General features: G+C 33.6%; 1 protein-coding gene across 5 annotated transcripts in view; it reads right to left on the reverse strand.

Moving 5' to 3' along the window:
* Nucleotides 1-12,432, reverse strand: part of Arhgap32 (Rho GTPase activating protein 32) — a 288,193-nt gene that overhangs the window by 162,992 nt on the left and 112,769 nt on the right. For 4 of the 5 annotated variants that reach the window (XM_071616860.1, XM_071616861.1, XM_027945492.2 and 1 more), the window contains exon 2: nucleotides 4,040-4,148. In XM_071616860.1, coding sequence (XP_071472961.1) covers nucleotides 4,040-4,144 — 105 coding nt within the window. In that variant the 5' untranslated portion in view covers nucleotides 4,145-4,148. Of the gene's footprint in view, nucleotides 1-4,039; nucleotides 4,149-10,787; nucleotides 10,834-12,432 lie in introns of those variants that run through there. The other variant, XM_071616862.1, reaches the window with a different exon arrangement.

The raw sequence follows: 12,432 nt of genomic DNA on the forward strand, positions 1-12,432 counted from the left end.
GCATTTTAATACAAGAGAACAAACCACCAAATAAAAAATAGTGTGAAGTTTCTTTTCATTCAGTGTATTTGGCAGAGGTTATAAAATTTATAGAGAAAAATTGTGAAATATGTTTAAATGGGCAAAAAATATTCTGACTATCCTTTCATGGAATGGTGGCAGCTTCGGGATTACCTGAATCAATAAGGGTTATGGGATTTTGTTTGTCTTTTGACTATTTACAACTCTGTGGAGATGGAAGTTGAACTATAGAAAACTGATAAAAATAACCCAAGTAATTTCTATACATAAGAAATGCAAATTATTTTCAGCAGAACTGACCAGTTTTGCATCCATTTGCATGTATTTTAGCACATAGATCTATAAAAGGTGCTCTAGATCTCTGAACCAGTTTTAACACCTGAATGATTCCTTCATTAATTAACGAGTTAAATATCTTTGGCATGTATTCATTCTATATTTGTATAAAAGACATGGTTATATCCTCTTTTTAACCAAATAAAATGAATACAAAATGATCTCTACCATTCCCCAAAGGGCCAGTGGGAAGATGGACAAATTCATGATTAATTATACTAATACAATGAGTTAAGTATTATATTACAGATATGAACAGCATAGTATGAGAAGAAAAATAAAACTAATTTCTCCCTAGAAGGTTTAGGGAAGCCTTTCAATTTAAGCCTATCTCTTAAGTTACAATGTATGACAAAGAAGGGACCAAATAACTAGGGCAATACAGCCCACCGCCTGTCCTCATCATAAAGCCCTAAGCTAAAAGTAGTTTTACATTTTCAAAGCTAAAAGTAGTTTTACATTTTCAAATGTTTTTGGGGGGGGATCAAAAGAAGAATGAGTATCTTGTGGCAGGTGAAAATTACATGAAACTCAAATATCAAGTACCCATAAATAAAGTTTTATTGGAACACAGTCACGCTCATTTTTTAATGTATATTTATGGCCACTTTCATGCTATAATAAGAAAGATGAGTAGGTGCAAAAAAGACCATATGTGTCATTCTCATTAATTTACACTGCTGCCTGACACACTATAAACTGCAGTATTAAATCATAACTGAATGTTTCAGTTTCCACATGTATTGCTGTACCACATTTTAAAAAATTAATAATACAAACACATCATGTAAAAATAAGAAGAGATAAGTGGAATTTGAATGTCACACTTGTAATGAACAGAGTAATATCAATTATCCTGTTATCAAATTAGATGATAAAGCACTGTGTTTATTATGAAGTGACATTCCAGGAATGCTAAAAGAATAGAAGATAGATACATCAACATTACTAAACTATGCACTCATCACAATATTCTCCACTCAGAGGAAAGTAACACTCAGAAAAATTTTTAAAATTCTAAAACAGAGTACATCACCATGCAGAATTCTTCACAAAAGCACCAAATGATAACATTATAACCTAATCAAATTTCTAAGTAACACATTTCATCGTCAAGCAAGGAAAGCCATTTACCAATGGTGAATTATGTTTTATAGCAGTAGTCAAAGAAATGTATCCAGAAAAAACAAACTGGTTTAACGATATAAATCTTTTGGTGAGAGTAGTTATTCAAAAGGTTGAGAACATTGGTAGTAACATCAATAGCCAACTAGAAAAACAGGGTAAATGATTTAAAATGGTTTTCATTGACTCTTAATAGGTTCAGTTGTTAGTGAGGAGGCAATGCTAAGTGTGAAGTGGTTGAAGAGTTAGCCCCCTATGAACATGGTACATCTACAGAAGAGAACACTCACAAACAACATGAAAAAAACATGAATTCAGTGTAACATGAACTGAAATCTACTAAGATACATTATTACTAATTTTGATAAAAATCTGTGTGGAGCAGATGAATGCTTAATTTGACATATTTTTAACTTCTACTACTGAACACTAAAGTGTGTTGGTAACTAGTTTTTGCTACAGATTTTATATTTCCCACTGAACTTAACCTAAAATTGCAGGGTAAAACATAGCTTATATATAAGAAATACTGTGATCAAGTTATCTGAATGACAAGTAGTATTCTTAGAATTATAAGTAATCACAAGCTACTGTACATACTTGCCAAGCTATCAAATGTTAAAATAAGAAGGGAGAATTTTCATTCCCATACAAATTTGCAGTGATTATATTTTTCAACCTTAACTACAGACACAGTAGGATTTTTCAGACCACAGTGCAAGTACAAAATAAATTTTAATATTGCAAACTCCAGTTAATAGTTCAATCAAGGAGTTTTCATTTAACCTTCAATTGGAAGTGATTAATGCAAAAAAGGTAAATACAAAGAAGAGACTCAAACAGAACCCTACAGATACCTTCCAAGTGATGAAAATGCTCAATTAAAATCATATGCTTATGACCTGATATCAGTATTTATAGAACCTATCATAATGAAAAGAAATTGAAATATAAAAAGTCTCTTAGATCAGCATGATAGATGAACATTTACATTAAATTTTGATGACAGAGATACTAACTTTGACCCAAAATTATGTAAAATGTCTTCTCCCACAAAAAAAATTAATAATAATAATAATAAACCTAAATCGCAAAAAGTTTTAAGAAATTAAACAGATAGCTCAAACATATCTTGTGGAATAACACTGTTGACTTTTTCAAAAAGTCTTCAACAAAACCACTTTTCTAGCAACTCAGTAAATGTACATTCCATTCTTCTAATAAGAACAAAAAAAAATTGAAGTCATCCTTGACATCTATTTATCTCATATTTCTTTGCTCACGTTTTTATCCATTAAAATATATGCAGAATCTAATAAACAACTCTAACTATATTTACTACCATCCTGATTCAAGTTACCAACTCTGCTCTCCTATGATAACAACTTTTCTAAGTGGTCTCCTTACTTCTTCTTTTGCTCCCTCAACTTAATGCAAACTAAGATTTCCTTTAAAATTTCAAGCCAGATCATGTTACTCCTCAGCTCAAAATCCTCAGTAGCTTCCATCTCACTCAATGTTACACTTTTGATATGAGGTATCCTCCCAAAGCTTTGGTGTTACTGAAGGAATATTCAGAGTTCAAATGATTGTACTATAAGAGCTGTAACCTAGTCAGTCCATTCTAGTTTGAATGGACTTGGTAGTAACTATAGGCAGGTGGGATGTGACTAGAGGAAATGGGCCACTAGCAGCATGCCCTGGAAGGGTGCATCTTCCCTACAGCCTCTTCCCTCTCCGCTTCCTGATCCCACAGGAACTGAGCAGCTCTCCTTTCCTAGGCCCTTCCCCCACAATGTGCTACCTTAACTTGGGCACAAAGCAATGGAGTCAGCAGTCTAGTGACTGAAAGCATGAGTCCCAAATAAACTTTTCCTCCTTTAAGATGTTCTTGTCAGGTATTTTGGTTATGGTTTCATGAAAACTGACTAAAATCCTGCATACACAACGAAGTCCTTATCAGTGGACTGCAAGAAACCACGGGATCTGCTTTCTACCTACTTAAACCATTTCTTCAACTTCATCTCCTCCTCTTCTTACCCTGAAGCATTCAATTTCAGTTACACTGTGTTACTTGTGTTTCTTCCATCTTATTTTTTAATCCTATGTCATAGTCTTAAACTTGTTCTTCCATTGCTTAAAATGATGTGATCCCAAATAACACAGTACTTACTTCATTACATCCTTCAGGCCTCTGCTCAAATCTTACTTCCTCATAGAGGCAATCTGTGGCCACCCTATGTAACCAGCAATATTCTTTCACACTATATCCTACCACTCTATAACCCTATTATTCTCCCCAGAATCTAGAGCAGTGCCTGGATTCAAGTATTTGTTCAAAAAGTATTTCCTGAACAAATAAACAAGCCCCCCAAAATTGCACTTTCTTCTGTGAGTATACTTCCCCAGTTCCTTTTACTTGATTCAAGTATTTGTTCAAAAAGTATTTCCTGAATAAACAAGCAAAAAAAAAAACTGCACTTTCTTCTGTGAGTATGCTTCCCCACTTCCTTTTACTTGTATAAGTACAGTGTACATATGTATAAAACTGATTTACCATTGCACTAAGTGTTTCTTCCCAATCGGGCCGCTCTCGAGGGTGAACATTTCTATGCAGTTCTGGAACAAAATCATCCTCTTCAGAATGTACTGAGGACTTCATCTTCCTAGAGATTAAAACGAGAGATGCTGATAAGAATTTTCATTTCTATGAAATCTTTCCAATAAACACAATTCAAAGAGGAGAAAAATTGTGTTTGATTTTAGGCTTACTTAAAAGAACTTAAAACCTCAACATCATGTATATCCACAAGACTGAGATCCTAATTAGAATAAGATATATTCCATGTTTATATAAATATGTCAAAATAGATTCTACTGTCATGTATAACTAAAAAGAACAAGAGGAGGAGAAGAAGAGGAAGGAGGGGGAAGAGGAGGAAGAAGAGGAGGAGGAAAAGGAGGAGGAGGAGGAAGAAGAGGAAGAGAAGCAGCAATTTAAAGTGGCTAGCACCAACCCTACATTCCTATGGCTTTCAGAGATCTCTTATGATGTACCAAACACCTGAATTTACTCCAGGAGATAAAAATAAGGCTTAGAGCTATTTAACTTCTTTGATAGATGGTAATTATATATATGAAATAATTTTTAACTATTAAACACAATATAAAGCAAGAAAAATTTCCAACAGCTATTATTTACTTGGCATCAATACCTACAGAACTGTGCTAAGCTTAGTAAAACTGCAAGATGAAGAAGAAATAAGGTATTTCCAGTACCAATCTATAGAGCAGAGAGCATTAAACCAGCACTCTCAATGAGAACAATTCTGTGTGCTGGACGACACATAAAACTATTTGTACAAAGGTACAGGAAAGCAATCAATCCAAGTGAGATTCCCAAGATTACAATCTTTTTTTTTTTTTTTTTTGTACTAAGGATTGAACCCAGGGGTGCTTAACCACTGAGCCATATCCCCATCCCTTTTTCATATTTTATTTAGAGACAGGGCCTTACTGAGTTGTTTAGGGCCTCACTGAGGTGCTGAGGCTGGCATTGAAGGCATGACCCTTCTGCCTCAGTCTCCATAGCCACTAGGATTACAGGTATGGACCCCATCCCCTGCCCCTGTACCCTTTTTTAATTTATTTTTTTGGTACTAAGGATTGAACCCAGAGGTGCACTCAACCACTGAGCCACATCTCCAGCCTTTTTTATATATTTTATTTAGAGACAGGATGTCACTGAGTTGCTAAGTGCCTCACTAAGTTGCTGAGGCTGGCTTTGAACTTGAAATCCTCCTGCCTCAGCCTCCCGAGATGCTGGGCACCCAAAGATTATAATCTTGGAAAGGAGGAAAGCCCAATAAAGTAAATTCCACATTTAATCATTATTTTATATAAAAAAATTTCTGAATCAATGATAGAAAAGACAGCCAAGCATAATAAAATAATCTTAGCAGGCTGAGGAGGTACAGATTATACATAGGGTTAATCAAACCAGATAGGGAGTTGGTGTAAAAAAAGAATTATAGAGAAAGAACCTCTTAAATCATTAACAGCTTCCCAAGTTTACAAGTATGTAGTCAAAGACACCAAGAAAACCATAAGAAACTAAATAAAAAGTCTAGTAGACAAAACAGTCTAGCAACATTGAGAAGACAGAAGTTGACAAGCCCTGCCAAGATAGAAGAGCACTAAAAACCCTGAGCCCTCAACTCAGACTCTACAAAAGCAGTATATTAGGAGGAAGGACAAATAAAAATTAAAAAAAAAGAAAAGAAAACTCCAATAAGTCTAAAACTAAGCCTTGACAAGATCAGAAGTTCTAGAGGAAAAATTAGCTCTCTTTAGAGGAAAAAACATTCCCCAGACTCTGCAAATTTTCATCTACATTTTCTTATATCAAGTAAACATTATGAGTCATGCTTTAACAAAAAAGGTGGGGGGGGGATTGGGGAAACAAAAGCAAAACAGAGAGATACACAATAAATTCAGATTTGAGCCTTACCAGGAAGGGATGTTAAAATGGCCATGGTGCATTTGCAGGGTCTATTTTTTTTTTTAATATTTGGCAGAATATTCATACATACAGTATAACTTATTCTATTTAGGTTCCATTCTGTGGTTGTACATGATGCGGAGTTACCCTGGTCATGTATACAAATACAAGACTAGGAAAGTTATATCCAATTCATTCTACAGCCTTTTCTATTCCTCCCTTTATTTCCCTTTGTCTAGTCCCAAGGATTTCTATTATTCCCCTCCTCGGCCTCCCTTGTTTGGGGTTAGTATCCACAAATCAGAGAGAATTTTTGGCCTTTGGTTTCTGGGATTGGTTTATTTCACTTAGCATGATATTTTCTAGTTTCATTCATTTCCTGGTAAATGCCATAATTTCATTCTTCTTTATGGTTGAGTAATATCCCATGTTTCTATATACCACATTTTCTTTATCCATTCATCTGTTGAAGGACACCGAGCTTGTTTCCATAGCTTGGCTATTGTGAGTTTTAACTATAAACATGGATGTGGCTGTGTCACTGTAGTATGCTCATTTTAGGTCCTTTGGTATAGACAGAGGAGTGGGAAAACTGCATCCAAGCTTTCTAAGGAAATCTCCATACTGCTTTCCATAGTGGTTACACCAATTTGCAGTCCCACCAACAATGTATGACAATACCTTTCTCCCCACATCCTCACCAACACTTATTGTTACTTGTATTACTTATAATGTAGCTTCTATTATGATGTACTAAGCTATAAACAGAACCACACCAGTCCAACAAGAAGAAAAGGCAACAATCATAATTTTCTAGAATACATCATATAAGTAAAGTTTCAGGACGCGCAACCAACTACCCTCTGCTCTATAGAAAGAAAGCCCTGTCCAAGATCAGATGGATTACAAGTAATTACTTGCCAGGGCAAAGCAAGGGGAAAGAGAGATACACAAACTGGTAATAAGATTTCAGTTAAATTTAAAACATTTATGATTTATACATTCAATAAAATGAAAGAGAAAAATAGATTTAAAAATATGAAAATCAGTAAAAAGAGATAAAAAGATGAAGAATTTCAACAAGAGAATTGGAATCTGTTAAAAACAAATGTTCATTCTAAGACTGAAAATTATCTGAAATTAACTCACTAGATAGAGTTAAATGGACATGGTTAAAGGGAGGTTAGTAAACTGGAATAGAGTAGAAAATAATTATACTGAACTATAAAAAGAAAAAAGGAGAAAAACTGTACAAGACAACATAAAAGTAACTAAATAAAATGTCTCACATGTCAAAATTGTTGACTCAGAAATAAATGAGAGATATTGAAATAGAGACAGAGACAAAAGAAGTATTTTTAAAAGAAAGGACCCAGGCATGGTAGCACATTCCTGTAATCCCAGCTACTCCCCTCAGGAGGCTGAGGCAGAAGGATCACAAGTTTAAGGGCAGCTTGGGCAACTTAGTGAGAACCCTGTCTCAAAATAAAGGACTGGGAAGCCCCTCACTCATCTAATATGTGAGGCCCTGGATTCAATCCCCAGTACTGCAACAAATAATGGTTTTTAAAATACATAAAGCAAAATTTGAAAGAACGAAAAGTAGATAAATCCATACTCACAGCTGACAATGTTAACAAACCCTTCTCAGTAACTGGTAGAATAAGCAAAAACAATCATGATATATAGATACAAACAATTTTCCAATTTCAAAAATTCCAATAGAACATTAAATCCAACAACTAGAGAATGCACATTCTTTCAAGCTCACATAAAACATTAAAGAGATTAAATGCTAGACAATGCAACTCTCAACAAATACAAAGAATTTAAACTATGAATTACATACTTTGTAACAATCACAGAATCACACTAAAAAATCAAGTACTAGAAGACAACTAGATATGTTCCCAATGTCTAGAACTCAAGAAACACAATTCTGAATTACTCATATCAAATATATGATATCACAATGGAAATGAGAAAATATTTTTATCTGAATGATACTGAAAATAGAACAGATACAAATGTGTGGGATACACCTAAAGCACTATTTAGAGCAAAATTCATAGCTATAAATGCATAACACTGGAAATAACACAAATTTAAAAATCAATATACTAAGTTTCCACGACAACAAGCTAGAAAAAATAGTAAACTAATTCAAGGAAAATGTAAAGAAAATTTTTAATTAACAATGAAATAGCAGATATACAATAGAGGAAACAAAGAAAGACAAAAGTTGATTCTTTGAAAGACTAATAAAATGAGTAATCCCTAAACAAGACTGATCAAGAAAAAACAGAAGAGTTATAACTAGAAAGTCTACAGACGTAAAAAAATTACACAGTCTATGGACATTAAAAAGATTCTCAGGATTATATGATCAATTTTACTTCAATGCAGTAGAGAATAAAAAAATTACCTGAAGAACACAACTCACTAAAACTGAAAGAAGAAACAAAACAAAAAAACTTTATTCTCAGAACTATGAAAAAAATTAAACCTGTAAGAAAACTCCAAGCCCAACTGGATTCACTAATGAACTGTTTAAAACATTCAAGGAATAAAAATTAAAATTCTTATATAAATCCTTCTGGAACATAAAAATAAATACTTATCAACCCATTCAATGAAGCCAAGTGTTATGGTTTGGATTTGAACTGTCCCCTAAAAGCTCCTGCTAATGCAGCAATATTTAGATGTAAAATGATTGGATTATGCAAGTTGTGACCTAATCATCCTTATTTGATTGGACTGAGTGATAACTATAGGCGGGTGGGGTGTGGCTGGAGGAGTTGGGTCACTGGGGGCATGCCCTGGAAGGGTACATCTTCCCTGCAGCCCCTTTCTCCTCTCCACTTTCTTATACCACTAAAAGCTGAGGAGTTTTCCTCCACTGGGCACTTAACCCTATGATGTGCTGCCTCACCTTGAGCCAAGAGCATAAGAGTTGGCTTCTATGGACCTGGTACCTCTGAAACCATGAGACTCTAATAAACTTTTCCTTCTCTGAACTGTTCTTATTGGATATTGTGGTCATAGCATCAAAAGGCTGACTAAAGTAGAAGCCAATCATTATAATGAAAGTTGATAAAGATATTACTAGGAAAGAAAATTTCAGCTTGGTATCATGAACATAGCTAAAAAAAAAAAAAACTCCTAAGCAAAATATTAACAAATCAAACTCAGTAATATTCAAAAAGGATATATATTGACCCTGTGCGTTTTGGTCAAAAATGCAAGTTGGCTTAACTTTCTAAAATCAATCCTTGTAATTGACCACACTATTAAAAATGAAAAAAATTACATATCATTTCAATAGGTAAGATTTAATACCTGTGAATGAATTTTTTTTAAAGAGAGAGAATTTTTTTTAATATTTATTTTTTTAGTTTTCGGCAGACACAACATCTTTGCTTGTATGTGGTGCTGAGGATCGAACCTGGGCCGCACACATGCCAGGCGAGCGCGCTACCACTTGAGCCACATCCCCAGCCCACTCTGAATGAATTTTAAAAGTATTTTAATGGACATTACTTTAAGAACATAGTTAACATATTTAAAAGTGAAATGCTGAATGCTTTACAACTGAGATCATGAATAAGAAAAGAATGTCTTCCACAACATTGTACTTTTAAGGTCCTACTAAGTTTAAAAAAAAAAAAAAACAAGGAAAAGAAAAATAAAGGGCATAAAAATGCAATAGGAAAAATAAAAATTCTCATTATTTAAAGATAACATGATTTGTACACAGACAACCTAAGACTTTACAAACAACAGAATTGATAAGATAATTTAGCAAGATCACTGATTATCTAGTCAATATGGAAAAAGAATGAAACATATTCTTAGTAGTACATGCAATTACTTATTATAGTAACAAATATGTCCACCAACAATACCTAACTTTTACTATTCTTCACAAAATATACAGAATTATTGCTGTCTTTTAATAAGTAGCTAAATTTCATAGATATAGAGCAACAGAAGCCAGACATAAGTATGTGCTATAATTTTATTTACATGAAGTTCAAGAATAGGCAAAATTAATGATCATAACAGAAGTCAGAATAATGGTTTGAGAGAGGTACTAACTAGGAGGGACAAAGGTTTTGTGGCAGGCTAGAAAAATTATCTAAATTGTGTTGTGTTGTTACTACTTGGGTGTATACTTGGGTACATACATATGTATAAATTTACCAAGCTGTACATTTATAATTGGTAGACTTTATTATATGCAAGTTATACTTCAATAAGTGTAAAGTAAAAGTTTATTGGTAAATGCTACACATTAGTTTAATAGTTATAAAAATTATGTTTATATATTACTGTGCCATGAAATAATGAATCAACTCCATAAAAACTTTTGTTGTATGCTTTTATAATTAAAGACAAATATTGGTCCTGTAGTTTCAAATACATTTTTATAAGACTTTTCTATAAAACATCTTCATACTTGAACCTGGTGGATATATTGAATCAAACAGAAAAAAAAAAAAAAAAAAAACACTTCCCTCAAATACAAAGATCATGGTCCTTTCCATCTTGCAGCTTCTCCTGTTAAAAAATTACTTAAACAATTGAATCTTTGACACACATTCATTTTATTTGTATGAGATTCTGGTTCGTGTCTTTTAAAAACTTATACTTGACAGTTTTGACATTCCACAGAGATATCCAAGTGAATTCCCTTTTGAAGAAATACACCACATTGCCCAGAATTATATCTCAATGACTATACATCCCAGGCACATCTTTTCTTAATCTTTGGAGCAAATTACAAGCAGCAATAAAATTGTACCTTCCTCTTTTTTATTCTCCCATTCTGTGTTTTGTGTATTTCTTGTTCTTTATCAAGTGTGCTTCTGCTCCTGTGACAGTTGTGGCAATAAGCTATTTCCCACTGGTGGCAACAATGAGTCAAAGTCTGGTTTAGAGTCTGATGCTTGGCAGATACATACAGGCATTGGTTCTGTCAGAGACAATAGAGAGTTTGGTTTGTTAGTCACTTTTGGACTTCATAAAGAGTGTCAGAGGAATAGCTCTTTGCAATATGGCCAACTTGGTGAGCTTGGTGTTCTCTGCTGGTTTTGCCTGTGATTGAAGTAGTAAAACTCAAGCTGCAAAGTTTCTGTGTGTGTCAGTGTATTTGTAGCTGATAAAAGCCATTACCTGGCATCATAGAATGTAATCTACTAATATGCTAACTTCAGAATATGTTAATAATTAGACTGCTAAGAGTTTTAAAATATAGGTGCTCTGTTCTGGCTAGTTAATACTGGTTAATAAGGTTTTACATAAACCTAATATTTCCAATATTACTAGAAAATAAAGAAACAGGACTTATAACACTGGGGACAGCTGTATTTGTGGTGAAAAGACAAAAAAGTTTGCTGAAGTCAGTTGGAAGTGCATTTTGGTCACTTTGAACTGAAAATATCTGATATACTATAATTCTTAGTAGGCATTACAATTTTAGCAACAAAAATCTAAAAGACATGAGAAGGTATATAGTATAAAAAAATTTCATCACATCATAATCTTCAATCTGTCCTTGTCCTACCCATTAAATTACCTTCTCCCACAGTAATCAGTTCCTTATACTCTTTAAGAATTTTAAATTACTCATATATGAAAGAAAATATCAATACAAAGAAAAGTCTAAAAACAATGTGCAAACATGCTACTCCTTATTGTGTTTACGTACTCTTGTGAGCCTTGCTTCTTTCTAATATTTCCTGTAGAATTTTCCATCAACATGGAGAGCTGTTTTGTTAGTTTGGGGTGTTTTGTTGTTGTTGTTATTGTTGTTGTTGTTGTTTTCTGTGATATTAGGGATTGAACCCAGGGGTACTGTATCACTGAGCTACATCCTCAACTCTTTTATTTTCAATCCCCAATACTATGAAAAAATACACACACACACACACACACACACACATGTATGTGTAATATGATATAAATTTTTTAAATTCTCCATTTTCCCAAGTTTTATATTTAAAATGTTTTGGTGTCATTTAATACACTTAAATCTCTGATCATTTATCATTTGTCCTAGGTATGAGGTAGAATTCTAGGTTTATTTATTTTCCACAGATGTATATCCAATCTCCCCCTGCCTTCATTTAATGAATAGTACTTAATGTTTCCACTGGTTTAGGGAAGCTCACTGTACCACAGCTAAATTTTCCTATGAATGTGGGTATGTGTGTGCTTTCCATCCTACCCAAAGTGACTTCTCCTCATGTCCTGGCACCACAGATTTTAATTACTGTGACTTTATCCCACAAAGTCCTCTATCCCTACCCTCAATTTCTTTTCTTTACTTCTATCAATTTATTTCAAGATGAATCATCTAGTTTTTTAAAAAAGCATTCTTATTATCACCTGAAAAATTCAAATTAGCTTGAACTAGTATCATTATCGTGCTGCATAGTTTTAGCTCT

This window comes from Marmota flaviventris, chromosome 9, assembly GCF_047511675.1.
Source record: "Marmota flaviventris isolate mMarFla1 chromosome 9, mMarFla1.hap1, whole genome shotgun sequence".
NCBI classification, from domain to species: domain Eukaryota; kingdom Metazoa; phylum Chordata; class Mammalia; order Rodentia; family Sciuridae; genus Marmota; species Marmota flaviventris.